At 40.9% G+C, this 23,908-nt stretch overlaps 1 protein-coding gene across 1 annotated transcript in view; it reads right to left on the bottom strand.

The window, feature by feature from the left end:
* The window catches only part of ZNF804B (zinc finger protein 804B), a 73,181-nt gene extending 50,142 nt beyond the window's left edge, over window positions 1-23,039 (bottom strand). Inside the window, exons 1-2 of the mRNA XM_019530372.1 lie at window positions 23,034-23,039; window positions 3,444-3,587 (exon numbers count right to left, since the gene is read on the bottom strand). Of these exons, the coding sequence (XP_019385917.1) occupies window positions 3,444-3,587; window positions 23,034-23,039 (150 nt within the window). The remainder of the gene's footprint in view (window positions 1-3,443; window positions 3,588-23,033) is intronic.
* Window positions 23,040-23,908: the final 869 nt, after the last annotated feature.

Here is a 23,908-nt window from a genome sequence, read left to right as displayed (position 1 = left end):
ATAAAGAAAATCTTTCTGCCACACAAAAATAATAGTGCAGGAGAACAAGGGTCATATGGCACTATACTTAGTGAAACCATAAATGCCTCTACCTTCATTCACCCTTGTACAAAAAATGCCCTTTTCTTTTTCCGTAGGAAATCTGGAAAAAAAAGCACAAAAATATCCAGCCATAGTATAATACCATAATATTCTGTTAAGTAGTTGAATAATTTTAACAGTAATTTGCCACTCATTATTTTCTGAACAACCCTATTTTGAATGCCTATAGCCAAATTCACATTGATTAACAATTCACATTGTTCATTCTCTAATTTTATGGGTCCCCATGTTTATAACAGGAGCTTATGGACAGGAAGTAAGGAGTCTGGAGGAAGTACTAGTACTTTGTATTTCCTCTAAATGACCCCTTTGATCAATTGTAAACCTTTCCTGCTGAGATTGATGGAGTCTTTGTCTAATTCAGCCTCAATTAAAAGATTGTTGCCAGAATAAAGAACTATGTGAGTGACATGAAACAGAAAAAAAATGTAACAGAGGAAGCAATGAGGAATGTCCAGATTTCTGAGAGAGAGGACGTGCCCTAAGGGAAAGGAATTAAATTGACATTTCTGAAATTTTTCTTGTGGTTACCATGCTATTTAACAGTTTGAAACTAACCTTAGAGAATACAATTCAAGAGGTCATAAGCAATGTGATTCCATTTTCTTTTAAAGTTAAAAAATATAGAGTAAATACAGAAGACAGAACTACCCTATTACCTGTATCATGTAGCTACTACCTGAGCTTCAGAATTACTTTTATAAGAGAAGAGTGGAAGAAGCTTGTGCTGCCATGAAATGTGCTATATACTATGTGCATTTAAATATAGGTTGCTAGTCTCTGGTAATGCTGATCTGGCAGCTTTTAGAGCACGACAATTACTTAAAAATTAAAAAGAGTTTTACTGCTTAAATGTTATCTTTTAGGATGGAAAGCTGCCAAGACAAACTGGCTGGCACATCAAAATGGCAGTTTCATTTTCCATTAATCACACCCAGTGAGTAGCATGGGCACAAGGGCAGGTTGTCTCCATGTGCTGGAAATGGATCTGTTTGAGTTTAGAGACTGTCCTGACAAGTAGAGAAACTGCTAAAGGGTGAAGGCAAATCCTTTTGTGTAGCAAAAGGGGATTATAGGGATTAGCGTCACACGGTTGGGATATGAAAATGTATTTGTTTTATGTTATTACAGGCATTCTTGTGGATTAATTGTGTTGTGAAGGGCTGTTGTTGTTTGCTTGTTTTTTAAAAATTCCATTAGAAAAATTTGGTTTTGTTTAGTGAAGGATGGATCAAGTTGTGACTGTTACACCCGTGCCACACGTTGACTTTGCCCACATTGGCCGTGTCCATATGAGTGTGGACGTTTGTCACCCTGGGAACAAGAAGCAGCAGCACACCTTGTGCCCCTGCTACTTGTCCCCAGGGAACGTCTGTGCCACATGCCCTCTGGTGTGCAGCAGGGTACCCCAGGTGGGGTAGGAGAGGCTGGAGCCAGCACTGTGCTGGCCGCAGCAGCCTTACCTGGGGTGCTGAGGACCTCTTGGGGCTGCAGCGGTGGAGATCCTGCTGCTTGGAGCCTGCCCGGCAGCCGGAGTGTGGCTCCAGCTTCCAGGCTCCAGTTTCGGGTGGCACACACTGCCCCCGCATGCATCACTCTGCTTTTATTTTGCACAGTTTTTTTTGACCCTGGGATCTCCCAGGTTCAACCCCCCTCCCCACCCCACCTCCCCCTGCTTCTACCTTGCAGTGTGAAGAATAGCTGAATGTATGCTACGTGGTGCCACAGACATGTCTACGGCGCCACATACTGCACAGCAATGCTTGTGTAGATGAGGCCACTGACTTCACTAGGTTTGCACAGTGTCAGTGAGGGCAAAGTTGGGCTCATAATGAGAATGCTGCTGTTGGGGATGTCTAGACCCAAGATTTTGGCTAACCTACTGCCCGTGCAACCCCACACAGGACAATAAATCTGAGTGAGAGTCAGTGCAGCATTTCTGTCTCAGCATGCTGCTATGGCACGTATATGGGGAGGAAATAAGCCTTGCAGTATCTAGTGATTCTTAATCAAATATTTTGTGATAAAGTGTGACTCTCTCTCCCCTCAAGGAGGAAAAACACAGAGCATCCAGCAGGAAATGGGTTAATCTTCTCAGAACCTCCCAAATCAGGTCATAATCATTACAGTGTCTGTCTTATAATTAGAAAGTTCTGAGCTAAAATTCTCTTGAGATTTTGTCTTCATTATGCATTATCTTCCTGTCTCTTTTCTCATTTGGATATGGATGCCTATATTTTCACCACTTAATTATCTTTATCATCTCCCCCTGCCCTACGCACTGGACTAACCCATTTCAATTACATCTTGTGTAGCAGAAGAAAAACCTGATCTGTTACATCAGAAATTCTGAAGGCTCACAGTTCTTGATATGACTTTAGAAAAGTGCTTTACTGCCATTTTAAATGGGCATTTAGCTACATTCAGAAGAAAGTTAGGAAAGCCAACCTTGCAGGGCAGCAAGCATGCACATTCTAGCTCTACCTAACATATAGTAATTGATAAGTTGGTGTAAAACAAATAATGACAAGCAATAAGAAAGGACTATCTGCTTCCAGAAATACCATATCATGTTGTTCAATAGTATGTTATCTTATATTATGTTCTTCGTATAACACAGCATGAATTCCACCCTGAGAAACATTGAGACATAGATTTCAACTTCATAACATATGCTTTTGTTTTTTAAAACAAACTGCTTTTCTGCCCTTCAAACAGCACGATCAGCCTGAAACAGCATGATTGTTTGCCATATGAATCTAAAAGAGGAACTTTGAATGTTTGAGAAAGTGATACATCTCCATTAGTCTGATAGGCAACTCCACATTTAAAAAGATCACATTCAGTGCAATTACTGATCTCAAATCAGGGGAAGTGGCCAGTCAGTTGGATTGTTTTACATTCAATGATGTTTAAGACTTAAAATAATATTTTACATTTAATTTCAATGGAAACTAATTTCAAATTGGGTTGCATTTGGTGGTTCCCATGACAGCTAGTATTTCACAGGCTGCTCTTCTAAAATAATTAATATAAAATATAATAATAGTCAACTCTCTTTCAAAACCTGATCTTACTCTGTTCCCACCCTAAAATAGCACTTACTTTTAGAGATTCTTTCATTTAGGTTTGATCTACAATCCAGTGAATTCAATGGAAAGAATCTATTTAATGGACTTCAGCAGAGTTTGGATCAAAAGTAATGTAAATGGAGTATGGGATGCAGTTAACAAGAACAACATTCTTAAACATGCCATTCAATATAACTTGAAGTGGCAATAATTATATTATTCTTTAATGATGGAATACCTATAGTAACGTGCATGGTTTTTCAGGTTTACCTGCTTGTGAGCATGGTCATACGAATTGATGTGGTTGTCAAATTCCTGGTGTTTAAGATACTGTTTATCACATAATTCACAATAGAAGTTAGCCTTCACATCCTCCAGAGCCTTTGCTGCAGCCTTCTCTTTCTCTGCATAATCCTACAAAGGCAAAGGTAAAGGTAGCATTTTGTTACAAATAGCAGAGAAGATTCCAGATCTGCCACTTAATTAGGTATGTGTTTAAATTATGCAATAAGCAGCATTTTAAATGGTAAACATTTTAAATAGAAAAGAGCAGAACTTTAAAAACTCTGTCAAACAAACCAGACCAAACTGATGATTCACTGAAATCCACGGTGGTGTGAACGTATATGCTGGGGCAAGTCTTTGACTCAAAATATTTTTTCACAAAGGTTAAAGAAACATTTGTTCTCCAGAATAATTATGCATTTGAGCTTGACCCAAGTCCTCTACTGAAGTGCAAATACTAAGAACCAAAGAAAGCATAGTATTATCAAGTGTATGACTTAAAATGTTTGATGGAGGGAGTTTAACAGTGGAAGGCATGCAAGTGAAAGTGTGGACACAGGGAGGAGTGTGGCAGTGTGGATGCACCCCCTGTTCTGCTCCAGTCTGGGCGATGACTGTGTGGGGTGTCAGGCTCAGCAGGGAACAGCAGTTGCAGTGAACAGATTCCTCCTTCCAGCACCTGCTCTCTAGCTGTGCTGCCTCCCCTAACAGCTGTTCCCCCACTGGCTTCAAACAGGTACTGGAAGGAGGAACCTGTACGCTGCTACCATTTTTCATAGATGATAAAGGCACAGGGAGAACTCCTACCCCATACTGCAGAAAGCAGCCCTACAGGGAGCCTGGCTTGGCCAGGGACAGTGGCAGTAGTGCACAGTTTTCTCCTTCCAGTACCTGCTTCTGGGCAGCAGGGGACACCGGGGTGTGGGTAGGGAGGCAGGGGGAGAGGGCAGGGAGTAGGCACAGACAGGAAGAAAATGTGTGCCACCACCACTATCTGTGGAGGATGTGGGCTCCTCATGCAACTGCTCCCCACAGCTTCTGGCTGGAGTGGGGCCAGAGGTGGTCTGGGGCCTTCCCCCACCCCCAGATCGGCCAAAAACAGCAACAGTGATGTCGACAGGGGGTGGGTACTCCCCCTGTTCATTTGGTCCCCATCTTGCTCCCTGCTGACATGGGGGCTCCAGCCATGCCTTGCCCTCACCCCTGCAGTCTGAGATGCTGTGTGCCACAAGCCACTTGAGTAAATCCTGCATCAGCCTATATGAATACGTGCAATTATGTTGTTATTCCAACATTTTTACCTTGCACAGATATGTGTCTGTACTTTCAAATAACATTGCTCAGAGACAGCAGGCTTAGGGCTTTGTTACACCTTATGCTATGAGCTGCACAAATGTTGATGGGTGTTAAGGCTAGTTTGAATTTGGAGCAGTTGCATTTTTGGCCAGCAGAGGCCTGAAAGGTAAGAATCCCCATTGTAACTCCAATGGGTTTCTTCCTGCTTCCCTGGTTCTCTCTGCCCCCAGGGCTCCTTTTCTCACCTCCAGCCTCTTGGGGTTCCCCCTTTCCACCACTTACTTTTAGATTCCTATGTGTCTATCCCAGGGGAGCAGACAAAAACGGTAAACTTGCCTGCCTGGCTGTCACTGCTGGGCTGCTGCTCTTCTCTGAGCTGAGCCTACCCAGACAGCAGCAGCAGCAGTGCCTGAGCAGGCAGGTTAATCCTTCCCTGCCTGCTGCCTTGAGACAGACAGTGTGGGCAGCCACAAGTAAGCAGGGGTGGGGGCCAGTGAGTGGAGGTCTGAGGTGTTGGGGAAGATGGAGGGGAGTAACTGGGCCAGTGCAGGATCAGGGCAGGTAGGGTGTTTACATTAAGGTGTAGCCTAGAGTGGTTACCGCTTAGTGTAACAGGAGCTGGGTAACACAGCACAAATAATCCGCCCTGGGGTAGTGGAACTTTGAGTCAGGTAAGGAGTGCTTAAAACTAGTTTCAGGTATTAATGTGTAGACAATCCAGGGGTTAAGAGCTTCAGGAACTACCCCAAATTACCGTGTAACAAGGCCCTTATGCAGTTGAGTTGTGTACTAAGAAAGTTGTCTTTTGTCTTCTGTATTCTATGATATAAAAAGGCTAGAAAAGTTCTGGGTACAATTAGCTCCCTTGGCATAGGGGAACTCTCATCTTGTTCATAATCTATATCATTCTTGCCTTCATTCAGCTGCAGCATGTGGTTAGGGTATACTGCACCCCAGGTAAACTCAGATGCTACTCAACCCTGTTAGAGGATCCTACCAGGGTGATATAACTTGGAGCCATCTCAAGCTGCTCTAACTTATAGCTAGGACTCCAGTAACATGTATTATCTTTAAGGGTAACTGGTTCTCTAATGGTCTCTGGCTGCATTGAATGGATAATCAAGGAAACAGAGATTATATAGACACAGAGGGCATTGTTTTCAATATTTATTTCTTATGCTGATTGATAAACACGTTAAAAAATGGAGTGTCAGGTTAGTCCCCCTAAACACATACTGAAGCCTTTAAATGGGTGGATTTTCAAAAAGAAGCAGTGGCAACAGTTCTGGTGTTGGTCATCATTATATACTGCTGTCATTTTACCTGAGAAAAGAAAAAGCAAATTGCACATGTGACAAATACAGAAAACAAAAGTTGGGAATATATCAGTTAATTTGTTACCCATGATCACATTTACAATGTGTTATTTGTGAGTACCATGCACTTGTACACAGGTTGTGGTAATTCAGTACTTGCTGTAATTAGCATATCCAATCATGAACAGGAATGAGGTGCATTGTTTTTCTATCACAGGGCTTCCATAACTAAATGGAGTTGCTGTCTGCAAACTTGCCCTCAGCAGACCTGCAAATTCTGAAATCTTTATAATAAGAGTCCCAAAGCCTTATTCCACAAAGGGCATGGCCTCCAAGCTTTGAGAACCTAATGTGCCTTCCTTACGTAGTAACACAGTCATCACCTCTTAGCACAGTGTGTCAGAACTACTGGAAGAGTTTGTCTCCTGAGTGGTTATAGTATGCAGCTGCCTTGCCTCAACACAAAGATTAGTCCAGGTGCAATCACTAGGTCTTTCTCACCTCTTAAGTTTGAAACAAACATTTAGTTTCCTTTTATTTTCCCTATTCCTTTCTAGATTTCCATGTGAGAAATCTGCTGCATCCTGTTACATGATGTGAAAGCTTGAAGGTGGGGTGTCAAATGGATTCTCAGTACCAAAATATGAAATTCCCATATAACAAGCCATGTCAAACCCAGCCCATCCAATAGTAAGAACATCCAACACATCATCTGTGTGGGATTTCTAAACTCCTTTGACTCCAGTCAATGGAGGCTCACTCTTAAAGACAGTCATCCCTAATACCCCACCTCTGGAGAGTGTACTTAGTATCTCATTGCATGCACTGGACTTATATTTGCAACTAAACAGTTTAAGTGTTTTCATTAGCTCTTCGAAATCTACAAAAGCCTGGTAAAAAGTGATACATTTTTGGTGTGTTTCAGACCTATTGTTTTACCTGCATTAATTATTCACTGGGCCTTTGGTATAATTAAAATGCATAAATTAGAACATGGATGCAATAGCATTAATTGTGCAGAGATTTCTTCCCTAGAAGTCAAGCATAGGGGGCAACATATTTTTATTCTAAATTGGTAAAAGTGCAGGTTTCTGACTCTCTGGCAACTAGCCAAAGCATAATTGTTTTTTCTGGTTATGAACTGTCAATTAAATGTTTACAGCTTACTCCATCATTGCTTGTATTGAAGGAGCAGCCTAATTGCTCGGGGTGAGTGCACTGCATTATCCTCTGTGAAGCAAAACTGAAACTGCTGTTCATGAGCATTCTACACAGCCAGCTTTATCTTTCACAGCAGAAAGTAATACCATTCGCTTAGCATAAAGATGTTTTAAAATAGCAACAAGGCATCTCCCAGGTGCTTCCTAAGATAATCGCAGCTACCTCCATTGCCTTATTGCTTAATTATGCTTGTCTGCCATGGAAAAAGATATAATTTCCTGCTTGCTTATCGATCAGATGCAGGGAAATTGAATGCTACATCATATACTTTATAGAGGTCATGGATTTTTCTTTTCCCACACAGGTGTTAAAACTTCCAGCCCAACAATAAACTGTGGATAGTGAAATGAATTTATACATTTAAACTATTTATCCCATCTCTCCTGTTCTACAAAGACCAATGTTCATATTTTGGTCCACATGAAAGAGGCCATGCACAATCATATTTGACAATGTGTTTCACCATAAAAAAGTTTGATTCCCTTTCAGATTTCTCTTCGTTTCACTCAAGAAAGTAAGAAAGAAAACGTATATCTTTCTGTATCTGGCACAGCTCTGTAAACATTCTGGATCATATGGTATATTGTGGTGAAATGTACACTTGATGAAATACAGTCACACATTTATGCTTTATGATATGGTGCTTGAAGCACAGATTCTAGGAAAGTACCGACAGATTGCAATGATAACACACTCTTTGCGGGCAGAAAGTCTAACATTGGGTTAACTACTTTACTGAATAACATTAATGTGCATAATATACTATAAAGACTACATAAATGTAGAAAATATACCTGACTGATTTTCTCTAGAAACCTGCAAAGCTATTCCATATTTAAAGATAGTAATTACATTCACACCAATTTAGCCCACAGATGCATATAACTGTAATAAATGTTGATATATTGTATTCATTTAAAATAAATGCATCCATTGTGCATTAGACTGGAAGTGCTTTCATTTAGCAGTTGCTTTTGCTGTTGCTCCTTATTGTGAAAATGCAATTAATGGTATCTGACATTTCATTTTCTAATATAAGGAAAATCAATGAAAAATGCAGTATAACTGAGTTTTCTAGAATGTTGCCGGTGACACCTAGTCAATTAGAAATCATTTATTAAATATAGAGTTTGTAAGAGATATTTAATAGACTGCACGGCCATTAAAGTATGCTGACTTAGAAAAAAAACAATACTATTCAGCTGCCTTCAGAAATTGTTTGCAAATATATCTACCCTGTTCAAGAGCACTAAGGTGAAAAGCAGGTCAGCTTAGACAGTGATAGTTGGAGATGCAGTTCTGTATGAATCTGGGTATTGCTATATATATGTTCTGATGAAATAAATTAATATTAGCAAATAAAGAAAGAGAATAAACACCACATCACTTGGCCTTCTCACTGATCTATATGTGTCTTAAATGAAGAAATGATGACAAGCCAGACAAATGTTGATCAAGTACAGAGTTGAATAACGAGGGACTCTCTTTTCGTGGGAGATAACTGTCTGGTTAGGAGACTTCCTATAGCTTACTTATGTAATGTTAGGTAAAAAATACAAAACTGGAGATGAGTATTAATTTAAAGAGGTACTAGAATCCCTAAGGAACTCAGTTTTTTCATGCCAATAGCCATGTCTACAAAGACACTGACTGAGCAGTGGCAAAACCTGTGATGCAATGCTATTACGCAGTAATATTAGACTACTGCACAGTAGTGTACAAAAAGGGCTTTCACTGGTGCTACCGTGTAGTAACTTGGGATACTGTGCATTTTAGTACTTTTTTATACAAGTACAAAGTATATGCACAGTAATGACTGTGCAGTAGTGTCTTGCATAGACATAGGCAGCGTGAAGCAAGGCAGAGCTGTTACAGAAAGATTGTACCTGCGTATCCTATATACCCTTCTTGTAGATCATTTTGCACCTGTAAAATTACCTCACTTTTCCCTGTATTAAGATCACCACAATTGCATTAGCTTTGGTTTTCTATTAGTTATGGACATTATTATTCATATTCGACTACATGTGTTGTGAAGCTTGTAGGTGGATCCTACTGAACACAGCAAATGATGCTGATGCTGATTGATTTTTATATGATTTTTGTAAAGGCCTAGTCTGGTTGTTCTGATACAGCTCTATAGAGCTGAGGTCTGAGCAAGCACATGAATTTAGGCAGAAAGTACAAAATTGTAATTTTGAACAAGATACTTCTTTCAAAAGAATCTCTCATTGCATATTTCCAGCCACAGCCACTTCCACTAAGATGTGTGTTTTTAGCAGGTCTCACCTGTCTTTCAAAGTAGAAACTTACTGGAATTTTTGGGTTGGATCTTGCAGAGAACTGTTCCCTTAAAAATAATGAACTTTCCTAATTTTAAGTCCATTTCTGATTTAAAAAAAATAAATGATAATCATAAATTGATTCAATTTGGCTTCAAAGGATTTAGACACAAGGGCTGATGGCTAAGGTTAATTAAAAGAAAAAAAACCCAAGAAATTCAAAATAACTAGTTTAGTGAAGTGTACTAAAATAAAGAGCTTATGGAACTCCTTTAAATCCTAGATACTAAATATCAATTTGCATCCTAAGTAAGGGCACAAACACATGTAGAGAAGGGCTCCAGCACTGAACTGGATTAATAGTTAAAATGATAGGAAAGCAGGGAGACTCCAAGGAATAGAAAAGCGAAACAGGGAAGAAAGCTATGCCTTAGAGATTAGAAAATATAGAGATAAAGTGAGGACTGCCAAAAGTCCGCCTGAGCAAGACATTTTACTGAAAATTAAAACAAATAATAATAGACATTTTAGCTCTATACATAAAAGAGGAAGAGAGGTGCTATGCAGTGACGATGGGATTGAGATTAAAGGTAGTCTAGGTATGGCTCAGAAAATAAATGAATATTTTTGCTTCAATTTCAATTCACATCAGAAGAAATGATGGCCTGTAGCCCAGAATACTGAAAGTGCTTGGAAATGATTTTTTCTCCAGTTGCATGATACCATTCTTTAGTATTTGACGGATTTATTAAAAATCCAGACTACTAGGCTTGCAAACATAGTCCTTATATTTAACAAAGGGAAAAAGTTTTCTGGTGAACTGCAAACCCATTATTCTGGCTTCCATATTATGCATGGATTTAGAACAAACTTTAGGGGAACAAATACTTACAGGCATGGAGATAACTGGAAGAGGTAAATAAAGCCTGACTAAACTGATATCTTTCTTTGATAAGAGTACTAATTTTTTAGATAGCGGAAATGCAATAGATTTAAAGTTTCTGGTTATCCATAAAACTTTTGATACAGTACCACATGGGTAATTATTAGATAAAATGGAGATTATGGGGATTAGTATAAAAACTGCAAGGTGAGTAAGGGACTGTTTAAATGGGAGACAAAAATAGTTTGTGCTGAAAGAATTACTGGGTACAAAAGAGTTAGAAGTGGAATTTCTTTAGGATCAGAGTTGGGACTGATGTTATTTAATATTATAATTAATGACATTAGTATAAAAGATAAATATGTGTTGAGCAACTGCGGCATTGATGCCTACTCAGTGAGATGGGTCGCAAATTGGCTTGATGGTAATACCGAGAGAGTGGTGGTGTATGGGTCATTTTTGACCTTGAGGAATGTGGGCAGTGGAGTCCCCCAGGGCTCGGTCCTCAGGCCTGTGCTATTCAACATTTTTATCAGCAACTTGGAGGTGGGTGTGGAAAGCACGCTGTCCAAATTTGCTGATGACACAAAGATATGGGGAGAAGTGGGGACACTGGAGGGGAGGGACAGAATACAACTAGATCTAGACAGGTTACAGGGGTGGGTGGATGAGAATAGGATGGAATTCAACACAGACAAGTGCAAGGTGCTGCATCTAGGGAGGAGGAACCAGCAACACATCTATAGGCTGGGGAACACCCTTATCAACAACACAGTGGCTGAAAGGGATCTTGGATTCACTGTTGACTCCAGGATGGACATGAGTCACCAATGCAAGGAAGCGGTCAGTAAGGCTAACCGCACCTTGTCATGCATATACAGATGCATTACAAGCAGGTCCAGGGAGGTGATCCTTCCCCTCTATGTGGTGCTGGTCAGGCCACAGTTAGAGTACTGCATCCAATTCTGGGTGCCACACTTCAAGAGGGATGTGGCTAACCTTGAGAGGGTCCAGAGGAAGGAAACTCGCATAGTCAGGGGGCAGCAGGCCAGGCCCTACAAATATAGACTAAAGGGCCTAAATCTATTCAGCCTCCATAAGAGAAGGCTGAGAGGGGATCTAGTGGACATCTATAAACTCACCAGGGGTGACCAGCAGAAAATACATGAGGCTCTGTTCCCCTGGGCACCACCTGTGGTAACAAAGAATAATGGCTACAAATTGATTGAGAGCAGGTTCAGGCTTGATATAAGGAGGCATTACTTTATGGTTAGGGCTGCCAGGCTCTGGAATGGGCTCTCAAGGGAGGTAGTGCTCTCTCCTACCTTGGGGGTCTTCAAGAGGAGGTTGGATAGATATCTGGCAGGGGTATTATGATCCTAGTACTTGTTCCTGCCCAGGGCAGGGGGTTAGACTTGATGATCTGTTCAGGTCCCTTCCAACCCTAGATACTCTGAAACTATACAGTGTTGGGGGGGGAATTGTCAATATGGAGGAAGACCATGTTATACAGGAAGAACTAGATGGCTGAAGACTGGAGAAATAGAAATAGAATAACACAAAAGTACAAGAGCAAGCACACAGGGGCAAGAGTTTCTTCTATAAACTTGTCAGCTGGAAACGACAAAGGAAAGACTGTGTGTGTTTTAGCACAGTGTTTGATCAGTAGTTGTTCACAGAATAATTATAAGTCATCAATGTGATGTGGCTGTGGAAAAGGCAAATGGAATTTTAGGCAGTATTAGGAAGATATTTTCTAATACATTAGGAATGAGACAGTACTCATGCCAGTCTACTTGTCACTCCTCAACCCTGCAAGCTTCATGCAGCCCTTGAGGTAATATGTGACTCCCAGGCCTCTGGTTGCTCCCCACATGGTCCAGCAGCTGTCACTGCTGCCACCGGAGCCTCCCAGATTCCTTTCCCTCCTACAGCTTCTCATGCCTAAGCCTGATTCTGGGGAATGGAGCAGTGTGGCCTGTAGATAAGAGGGAGTCGACAGCAAAGGGATTCAGGGGAACCTGGGGACAGTGTGCAGTATGCGGGTGCTGGCGTGGTGTGGTGTGGTGCGGTGCGGTAGGGAATGCGCTGTGTTGGGAGAGGCCATATGGCGCAGTGTGAGGTGTGAGAGCACTGGCACAGTGCAGGCTGCGGACACCTGCCATCACAAAATCATACAAAGTTAGGGTTGGAAATGACCTCAGGAGGTCATCTAGTCCAACTTTCTGCTGAAAGCAGAACCATCCCAACTAGATCATGTCAGCCAAAGCTTTGCCTAGCCAGGTTTTGAAAAGCTCCAAGAATAGAGCTTCTAACACCTCTGTGGGTAATCTGCTCCACTGTTTTACTACCTTCCTGGTGAGAAAATTCTTCCTAATATCTAACCTAAACTTCCCTTGCTGCAACTTGAGACCATTGCTCCTCATTCTATCATCTGCCACCAGTGAGAACAGTTTAGCTCCATCCTCTATGGAACCCCACTTCAGGTAGTTAGAGGCTGCTATTAAATCCCCTTTCAGTCTTCTCTTCTCTAGGCTAAATAAGCCAGTTCCCTCAATCTTGCCTCATAAGTCATGTCCCCCCTAACCCCCTCACCAGTTTTTTTGCTCTCTGCTGGACTCCAATTTCTCCACATCCTTTCTGTAGTGGAGTGCAGAAAACTGAATGCAGCACTCCAGATGTGGCCTCACCAGAGCTGAATAGAGGGGAATAATTTCTTTCCTTGACATACTGGCAACACACCTACCAATGCAGCCCAGTATGTCGTTAGCCTTCTTGACAACAAGGGCACACTGCTGGCTTGCATTCAGCTTATTGTCTACTGTAACCCCCAGGTCCTTTTCTGTAGAGCTGCTGCCCAGCCCCCAGCTTGTACTGGTTCATGGGATTGTTCTGTCCTAAGTGCAGGACTTTGCACTTGTCCTTGTTGAACCTCATGAGATTTCTTTTGGCCCAATCCTCCAATTTGTCTAAGTCACTCTGAATACTAGCCCTGCCCTCCTGCATATCTACTATTACCCCCAGCTTGGTGTCATCTGCAAACTTGCTGAGGGTGCACTCTATGCCATCTTTAAGGTTGTCGAAGAGGACATTGAACAAAACTAGCCCCAGGAATGACCCCTGGGGCACTCCATTTGATACCAGCTGCCAACTAGGCATGAGGCCATTGATTACTACTCTCTGAGCCTGATGCTCCAGTCAGTTTTCTATCCACCTTACAGTCCATAAATCCAACCCATATGCCCTTAGCTTGCTTGTAAGTATGTTGTGGGAGACTGTATCAAAAGCCGTGCTGAAGTCATAGGTGACACGTAGGACGGGAACGGGGGGGACATGTGTCCCCCCTAAAATTGCCACCACCAGCAGCTGCATCACTGCGTGTGGGAGGTCACTGCTTCCACCCTCCCCCCGCTGACACTGCCACAGCCCGGTCCCTGCTTGACCTACCCTCACCACTGATGTCACCACGGCTGCCTACAGGTGGTCCCGACTCATCCTGCCCTTAACGCTAACACTTCTGCGGCCACCTGTGAATGGTCGCTGTGCCCCCCCAGCTTCAGTAGGCATGTGCTGTTCATGGCTGAAGTCAAGGCATATCAAATCCACTGTTCCTTCCACATGCAAAAAGCCAGTTATTTCATCATATTAAGCAATCAGGTTAGTCAGGCATGACTTGCCCTTGGTAAATGCATGCTAATTGTTCCTAATCCATTCATATGGCACAATGGCTGATGGGATCCACATAGTGCAGCACAATGTGATATGTGGCCTGGGCAATTTGCAGCCTGCATGGCATGTGATCAGAGAGTCTGTGACTCCAGACCACTCAAAAGTTGGACAGCCCTGCTATACGTGATAGTTCCAAACTGGAACAGCTGTAGAAAAAGCTTTTCAGTCCTTTCAAGGGGAGGGTAAGAACTTAATTCTTTTAGCCTACCAAATCAACGACTAAGATTTATGATCATTCTCAATAAAGGGTGTAAACACAAGACTTAGTTAAACCAAAGGCCAATATTGTTTTATGCCAACATAAGAACAAATAGGCATAAACCAGCCACAAATAAATGTTATGCTGGGAATTAGAATAAAGTTTTAACTAGGGAGTGAATTTCTAGTACAGCCTTAAAATAGGAGCGGTGGGGAATAAGAAACCCCAACAATTTAAAAAATGGAGCATGATCAGTTTATGAAATAGAACATGTGATGCCTACAATCATGGACTAGACCCAACAACTTGGGAGTCAAATGTTCCAGTCAAATGTTCTTTTGCAGTGTCAAAGGCTACTCAAAGTTATTAATGGTGCATAATTCTTTCTCTGCTCTTCACTGTGAATCTTTATTACATTTTCTGCAGTTGTAAAGATTCTGCAGAGGGACAATTATAGCAAGCAGTGTTTAGCCTTTATTTGACTCTTCACTTTCAAAGCATTTCAAAATATTACTAATAATTATCACTATTACATAGGCAAAGCCTATGGTTAAATATTAAGCTTGCAAAGATGAATACTCAAATTTGGGAAATGCCAGACAATCTTATGTAGGTACAGTTGCACAGGAGTAAGATCTTGGCCCTCCCTTAATTGGGTTTGATCCTGAGTATCTGCTTTGCCATTAGGAGAATGAATCCAGAATTAATTGCATTGGGATCTAGCTAAGAGTGGATTCCAAGAAGATTATTTCTTCAAGTAAAGGTAACTCAGAAGGATATTTTCAGAAGTAGACGCCTGCTTATTACACAAAAAAATTCAAATAAAAAAAATAAGGACTGAAACCACTACAGCCATTACTTGGTTGTCCTTAAAGTCATGTTTCTCTGCACATTTTTGAGCCCTCACTAGACCTGGCTGTGACATTATCATCAGCCTTCAATTTAGAGTCAATCCCCTCAATTTGTTCACAATCTAATCCTTTCTCTTGCCTCCTCTTCAGCGATCACTTCTTTTACCTCTTCTCTGATGAGTGCCATATTATCAGTTAATCTGAAGAGTCAGTCCTTCTCCATTTATCTTTTACCATTCTCGTTTTTCCAATTGCAATTCGTAGAGTACAATACATGTTCCAGCATTGAATTTAATAGATTGCGCAATGTTGTATCTCTTTGTCTGATATCTCCTTTCAGCTAAAACCTACTTGACATAATTTTAAGATCCTTGTACATTTTGACCCTGCACTTGTTCTGTAGAACACAATGGATTATGTGTAATGTCTTTCGTAGGGAACTTAGCTCAAAGCACTTTACGATAATGAGCTAGATATTGGTTGTGCAGTAACTATGCAGGCAAATACAGCATCCATTCTGAACTCAGCAACAGTTAGCATACAACCCATCCTTGGCTGTTATAGAACTTTTTTTTATTAAGTAAGTTTCTTCTTCATAAAAGGTAGACTAATGATGTCAAAAAGCTTTTTATAGTCTTTAGATGCTGACAACATTACACCTTTACATTCTCTTCCTTTTAACATTGTTTGATTCAGACTTTGTAGATATCATAATGCTAAAGCCAATTCAAATAGGTCAGTTCAATGGCATGATATCTAATGTGGGAATCTGTTCCTCACAGCCAGCGTGAATAACTTGTCAGTTTGTGAAACTCATTGTTTTAAAATTACATTGATATAAATCCAGTGTGATAAATTTGTTTTTGTTTCATAACATGGCTAAGACTATTTTCAATTCTTTTAAGCTAAGCATCTCGTGTAATAACTTTTTGCTGTGTTTAATTAAACCTATATAGGCCACCTTATTTTGCAGATCTTCTATATAAGGCTGCCTCCTCCATATGTCATACTAAATGAAAAAAAATTCCAGAAAACCCAAGCTAACTGTATGTATTACTTTAATATGTTGCTCCTTACAGTATTTTCTGCAAAAGACATGGCATCAAAACACCAAGCTGTGATGGGGAAAACAATCCCCTGATGGTAAAAACACTTGTGTCTACATGGCACTATATGTAATGCCTGTAGCCAGCTCTAAACAAGCTGGAAGCAATATAACTGCGTTACCACAATGTTTTAAGCAGCTAACTTATCCTGCTTATCTAATGTTTCTCAGATGGGAAATTAGCTACAGGAACAGCATATTAATGTGGCTGTACCAATTCCAGTACCTGAGCTACCTCACTGAGAATGAGAATTTAGTTAGATCCAATAAAGATCTTAGGTGTGTACAAGTTAGGCAATACCCAGTGTAGAATGCAAAACCTAGTTTAGATACCTAGCCTCTCTGTATCACTGTATGGAGAGGGTCAAGCACCGCAGACGGGCAATACGAAAAAATGCTGCATTGAGAGTTCCTTGGAGGTAGCTCATAGGAAATGCTTAGGATTTCACTCCTCTCTTTAGGTTCCTGAGTCAATGCTACAGGTTGCCAGCTCTGTCTACTTTGGATTCATAGCCTTGCACAGTGCCCCAAAACACCAAGAATACCTTAACCTTCTCTAGGTAAAGCAGGGGATCAGGACCCCGTCAATATTCTGCTGCTGCAAGGACAGACCTAGTTTGTTAAGATACACTTGAGAGATCCAAGAGCAAGATTCGAGGAAGAGGGCCATGACCTGCACAACAGAGAAAGGCAACTCTGCCCCCACCCTCAACCCCAAGTCCATGCTGATCTGAACGTGGGATAAAATTCCTTCCTGGTCCCAAATGTAGTTATTGGTTTGACCCAAAGGAGAGAAGTAAGACCCTCTAACAAGGGTCAGGTGTATCATCCACTGTGCTGCTATCCCTCTAGCTCTAGGTTTTTTAGTCTGAGCAAAGCCCGGGGAAAATCCCAACCATGGCTGCAGCCAACATACAATGCTTCTGGAGGAAGGAGGAGGAACCAAAACAAAAATAACTCTAAAATCTGTAGCAATTTCTTCCCAGCCAAATGAGGCAACCAGCAATGCCCATAAGCATGGGAATAAAACCAAATACCCTCCACTCCAGCCTGAGGACTGCAGACACAACTCCATATATCACATTCCTCTTTTTGTCATCCTGTTCCCTCCACAAATTTAGTCCAGGTTCTTTACTATTCTTTCTTAATCAGCAAGATGTGGAGCTTTGTTTCATTTTTCTGTGACTATACATATTCCTTTTCCATTTTCATCTGCCCTGAGCTGCAGAGCTCTTCTCATGATCTCCCAGCAATCCATGTGCGAGGTTTACTGGGCTTCCAAATGTTGCACTTTACAACACGCTACAGGCATTTTGACTACTAGATTTTCCCTGACAAATGTTTATCCAATCTCCAATGAAGTAGTTTTCACAACTTAAATAGTCTATTGCATTCACTCCTGTTCTAACAATAAAGAAACTCTTCTTGATTTCAAGTCTCAACCTTTTTCTCTCCAATTTCAAGCCAGTGCTATGGTGATGGAGAAAAGGTGTTCGTCTATTTATGGCAGCCTTTCAAGTATCTGAAGACTGCTATCATGTACTCTTAATTGCCTTTTTTGCAAACTGAACATGCCTGTTTCTTTCAACCTCTTCTCATGAGGCTTGCCTTCCAAGCCCTTCTACTATTTTTGTTACCTGCCTTTGGACCCTCTATAACTTCTCCACATCTTTTTTGAAATGTGGAGCACAAAAGTGCACACAATACTCTGTTGAGACCTAACCAGTGCTGAGTACAGTGACACCATCACCTCCTGTGTCTTGTATCTAATCTAACTGTTGATCCTGCTCCAAACCACGTTAGCCTTTTTACAGGTACATACACTGAAGACATGTTTTGGGTCTGTGATCCACCAAGACCCCCACATTTTGTCTCCACTGTGCTACTATCCACTTAGTTGTCACCCATTTTGTATTTGCATTTTTATTGTTCCTCCTGAGCTTAGCAACTTGCATTAGTCAGCACTGAGCTTCATTCTTTCCAAGCTATTAAGATTGTTCTAAATGATACACCTGTCCTCCAGTGTGTTTGTAGTCCTTCCCAATTTTGTGTCATCTACAAATTTGCTCAAGGAGCTTTCTGTTTCAGCATCCAAATTATTAACAAACACATTGACCAGGACAGACCCCTGTGGGACTTCACACAAACCCTCCTGCCAATCCAAAACATGAATTTACTTATAACTGGCTTTTGTTTGCAGCTACTGAGCCAGTTATCTATCCACTTTGTAGTAGTTTTATCTAGCCCATTCATGGCTAGATCTCTAATGAATTAGCTCTCTAATTTATGAGACAGTTATGTGGGACTGTGAAAAGTCTTGCTGAAGTCAAAGTACAGCATATGTATTGCATTCCTTTCATCCACCCAGCTAGTTATTTTGTTGGAGAAGGAGATGACATTTTTCTGGCATAATTGTTAATAAATCCATGTTGGCTGCTCACAATTAGCTTTTCCTTCTCTAGATGCTTGCAAATGGTCTTGCATCCTTGTAATATGTCACAGTACCTTTCCAGGTATTGAACTCAGGCTAACTGTTCTATAATTTTCCAGACCCAGCTTTTTGCTTTTTTTCTGCCACTTCACCTGACCCTCACAATTTGGTAAATAGTATCGCCAAGGGTTCTGAAATTCCCCTTGCCAGTCCCTTTAGTACCCTGTGATGAAGTTCATCAGGCCCTACTGATCAATCAAAAGCTGTCTAACAGTCTCTTTTGTTATCTTGATTCTCAGCTTCTCTCCTTCCTTGTCCAAATAATCCTTATTAGCTACCTGGTTGCATTTTATTGCATTTCACTTTGTTTTGTGAAGACCAAAGCAAAATAGCTGTTAAACAGCTCAGTTTTTCCCCATATCTTCTGGTAAAAGGTTATCCTGGCTTTGAAAGAATTGAATAATACATAGTTTACTCTTTGTTCCAATCACAGATTTAAAACTACTTTCCCAAGAAGTTGGATACATGAGTTCTAGGCCCTCCTCCTATTTATGAATTAGTTCAAACCTACATTCCCCATGTTTAGAGAGGATTCTTTAACTTCCAGGCTAGAAGTTAGATGGAATGGAGATACCCTTTTTGTTGAAGCTGTGCTAGTGTGCAGAAAGAAATGTAGGACCTGGGGACCCAGAAGTTGATAGCTGCCCAGCTGCTGTGTAGCTGTAGATAAGGTGCTCATTTAGTGTGGCGTCTGGTTGTCAGGCTTTCCTCCCAGATTTGTTTATGCATTTTACATTAAACAGTGCTTTCCTTGTCCCTCCATTACATGTTACAATCCATGGCAGAGAAACAGGACTCTTACAGTTTCTACTTGAATATCTGTACACTGTATGAAGTGTGTTAGTTATTTTAGCTGTCGGCAAACAGAAGGAAAAGTAAAAAGAAAAAATGCTCTTTTCTGATCAGATTTTAGGGAGTTGGAGGGCCAATGCTCCCTCTCTGTCTGTGGACTTCAACAAAATGGCACAGTTCAAAACCTGTCCCTCCTGTGAAACTCCAGTGCCATTTACCAGTAAGCTATCTAGCTGTCTCTGTCTAGATGTGAGACATATCCCTGAGTGATTTTCCAGAGGCAGTTCCTTTTCTATGTAGCTTCTAACGGCTAGAAAGACCTTCCTAAAATTGTTCCTCCTGGAGCACTCTGTGCAGGCCTATTTCCTCATCCAAAGATAGGACACAGCTCAGCCTCAGTCCTCTCATCAGTTGCCCTCCATAGTGCCCTGCTAAGTTTGGGTCTATCCCAAGCACTCCAGCTACACTGATCAAGAGAATCAAACTATCCACTTTTGTTCCACTGTTGACAGCATGCATCAGACAGAAAGGAACATCACTCCTGAAATTAGTGCTTCGTGTAATTAAAATCACTGGGAGTTTCCCCATACATTGTAATGGGTGTGTAGGATTTATTTATTAAAATAAAGGCCAAAAAAAAAAAAATTAGAACAGAACCAAAGTGGGCAAAAGTGCAGATGAAGGGAGGGCTGTGAAGATCATTAATAAAAACAATGAAGGCTTACTTGAAGAGGCAAGTTTGGAGAAGCAAAGAAGTAAATCAGTGATTAAATATCCTTCTCCTTTCTGGAATATTAGTAAAGAATAACATAATGCAGTGCAAAATAATGGCAAGCTTTTGCTGTGCTGTTGAATCTACTGGCATTCAGTTGTCGATATTAGGATTAGCATTGCAAAACATAACATATACTTTAAAATTCTGCCATTGTCTAGGGCACAAAAGATCTTAAATAAATATTTTGTTGAATAATAAAAGATGTTCCATCCTCATCTGCTCTCAAATGAATAAACTTCAAAATGGAGAGCTAATTCTATTATATGCACTTGGTTGGGAATACATTATCAAGACAGTAACGAGCACTTCTAGTGGTGCCATAGAGACCTGAGGCTTCCTGAAACAACAATTCAAGTAGCTGATTACAGTTGATGCTGTTTCATGAGGCCTCCTGGGGCATCAATTAATCCCGTGAACTCATTCAATTCTACATTTATTTACCAAAAGGATTTGAATTATATGCCAATATAAAATGTTCCCAGTCTCAGAAAGATGATCTAGTTTTGCTTCTTGCTGTCTAACAAGATGTTTTTGGCTCCACTGTTATCTATTACAAATATAAATTTGGAAGTCTCAAGTCCAAAATTACAAGCATTAAATGTTTTAACTTCATTTAGGGGCCCTCACTGTCTTAAATATCAATAGATCTTAAATCTTGAAATGTCTTTTCTAAGCTTTTAATTTATTTTTTAAATGTGATTCCCTACTGGTATTTCTTTTTTTATTAAATATAAACCATGGTAGTCAGCAAAAGTGCTTTATGGATTTAATTGTAGACATTAATCATCTCCAAAAATACCAGAGTTATAGATTAGTGTACTATCTTCTTAGCATGTTTATTAATAAATATATGTGTGTAAGCTTTCTAACATAGGTACTATTTAAAACAGAATACTCAAGGAACTTACAATGAGCAAATAACATTTCTTTCCAGTATTTAAAGCCTCTTTTAAATATCTGCTCTTGAGTGAAAAAAAAGAAAATTATAGGTGGAGTTATGCTGCTTTTATATTAACATGCCACTAGTTTCTTTTTTATGGTAGTATAAATGAAAGTAGAATCTGGCCCACTAGTAATATTGCCCAATTACTAATTTTATTGCATCACTGATTACATTTGACCTGATGTAAATGGATTCACCTTGCAGAGAACTCTCCCGAGACCAAGTTCTGTGATGTAATAAATGGTTGTGTAGGTAACGTGTCAGGTATGTGCTGATAAGAAGATCTATGTAATCTATGATTTATTATGCAGGAAGTGGGCAAAGCAAGTGTAACAGAGAAAGAGTTGATGAGAACGTACAAAAGGAAGAGCTTAACAGAATGTGTCTTGATGTGTGTTGAAGCTATTTTATAATGCACTCAACTGTTAATTACATTTCCTTTCATTCACTCCTTCATTATGTAAGTCCTTAGTTTTGCATGTACATGTGCACACATATACATACACACAGATGTGTACATGCATATAGAATGCCACGTGTCTCTCAGACTTACTTGCTCAGACCTTTTTCCTTAAACCAACACAAATTGATATATTTCCATGATCAGTGAATTTCTTCTATTACATTTAACTCTAATTTCAGAAGGTCATCCCTTTGTACTAAGTATAAGCATACATATGTTACAAAGTCATAACAAATCATTGAGTATTTCAAGATAGGGTGCATTTATTTCTTAACCCAATGCTGGACAACAGTGAGGCGGTTCTTACTAACCTCAAGATAAATGGTAGCAATAATTTTATGGAAGGTTGGTAGTGCAGACAATCTCCACTCACCCCAGCATAACACAAACAAACCATACAAATGTCCAAGTGATAATGTTCTTGTCAGTTCTCACTGTCCACATAAAAAGAACCCTAATTCCTGTTTTGTACCTCCTTCTTTCCAGGACACGAGGAAAGACATCTTAAGCCCCCAAACCTAGCATTTCTTCCAGTTGTACATTTGGTCCAATAAAACCAGTATTACTAAAAGCCCCCTTGCTTCTTGTATAGTTCTTGGACCACTGTGGATGAAACATTTCTCTTACCCTATTTCTTAATGTACACAGAGAGAGGCTCTGCTTGTATTCATTAATACCCCAGTCACAATACCTCAGTCACAGTATGTTTTTAGGCTGATATGGAAACATGTCTAAAACAATTCAGTACTTAAATGTGGGTCTGTATTTATATCATGAAAGCAATGTGCAGATGTGAACAAAACCTTCTGCTAAGTCCAACTAATGCTATGATGTATTTTTTCCTTTCCACTTGAGACACGGAGAATGCAATTTCAAAGTGCTGGCTACAGAACTTCATCTATTGGCCAGATACAGTAAATTCCAATTGTGAATTCAATGTGAGATTCTTTGTAAATTCAAAGTAATCTGCTCGTGTGGCACAGTGGTTGTGACAACATTTGCCAGAATTACAGTACATATTTTATTGAGAGAAATAAAAAAGCAACAGTGGTCATATTTGATGTATGGGTCCATCTGTAGCTTCATTTCTAAATCCTCTTGTCATCTGACTTCATAAGCTTATACTTCATACTCAAAAGAGCCTTATAAAACCTGACCCATACTGAACTGTATGCTGTCAAAGGCTGCATGAGTAGTTCCACCCCTTGACAGTTGCCCTCCCCCCTTACCGCCATATTGGGACCAAAAGTCCCACCCCCTAGCCCCTGACCATTGCCACCTGAAGTCCTTCCCTTTGCCTCCCAGAAATGCTCCTTTTGGAAGAGGAGGTTGCCATCTTGGAACCAGAAACAAACCAAACCATACACCAAAAGTCAAACACCTACTCTAACATATTTTAACTTTATTACAAAAAATATTTTTGTCATGATTTGTGTTTGTGTAGTTTATATAGAGGTGATTACATAATAACTCAAAACTAAATTCTTAGTTTTGTTTATTGTGGGGGGAAGGAGCGTGTGCATGGTGTGTGGGGGTGCATGGTGTGTGTATGTGGTATGAGTGTGTGGGAGTGTATGGTGTGTGTGTGCGTGGTATGTGTGGTATGGGCATGTAGCACGTGTGGTATGTGTGTGTGGTGTGTGTGGGGAGTATGTGTATGTGGTATATGTGATGTGTGTGTATGGTGGATGTATATGGTGCGGTGTGGAGGGGTGTGGGTAAGGGGCTGTGGTAGGATGTGGGTGTGTGGGAGGGTTGAATGGGGGTTTGGCTGTGTCTGGGGGGACATAGGGTATGTTGGGGGTTGTGTATATGTGGAGGATTTTGGGAGCAGGGTGTGGGTGTGAAGGAGGTGAGGGGGGCGAGGATCCCCCACACTCCCTCCATGATGCAGCAGCAGGCAGGGTGCTCAGGGTGCAGGCACCAGCAGGGCTCAGCTCCAGCCAGTGCTGCACCTTGCAGCAAGGGGCACAGCTCTGCACGGCTGCCAATAGCACTGGCACTCCCTGCCACTCATGCGCAGCCCCTGCTCAAGCACAGCAGGGAGGAAAGCCCCACATGCTGGAGCCAGCTGCCTTCCCTGCTGGGGCTGCACAGCACCGGA

The sequence above is a fragment of the Crocodylus porosus genome, unplaced genomic scaffold (assembly GCF_001723895.1).
Source record: "Crocodylus porosus isolate Cpor-Errol unplaced genomic scaffold, CroPor_comp1, whole genome shotgun sequence".
Classification (NCBI taxonomy): domain Eukaryota; kingdom Metazoa; phylum Chordata; order Crocodylia; family Crocodylidae; genus Crocodylus; species Crocodylus porosus.
The sequence above is the reverse complement of the archived record's forward strand: the minus strand, read 5'-3'. Positions and strand labels throughout refer to the sequence as shown.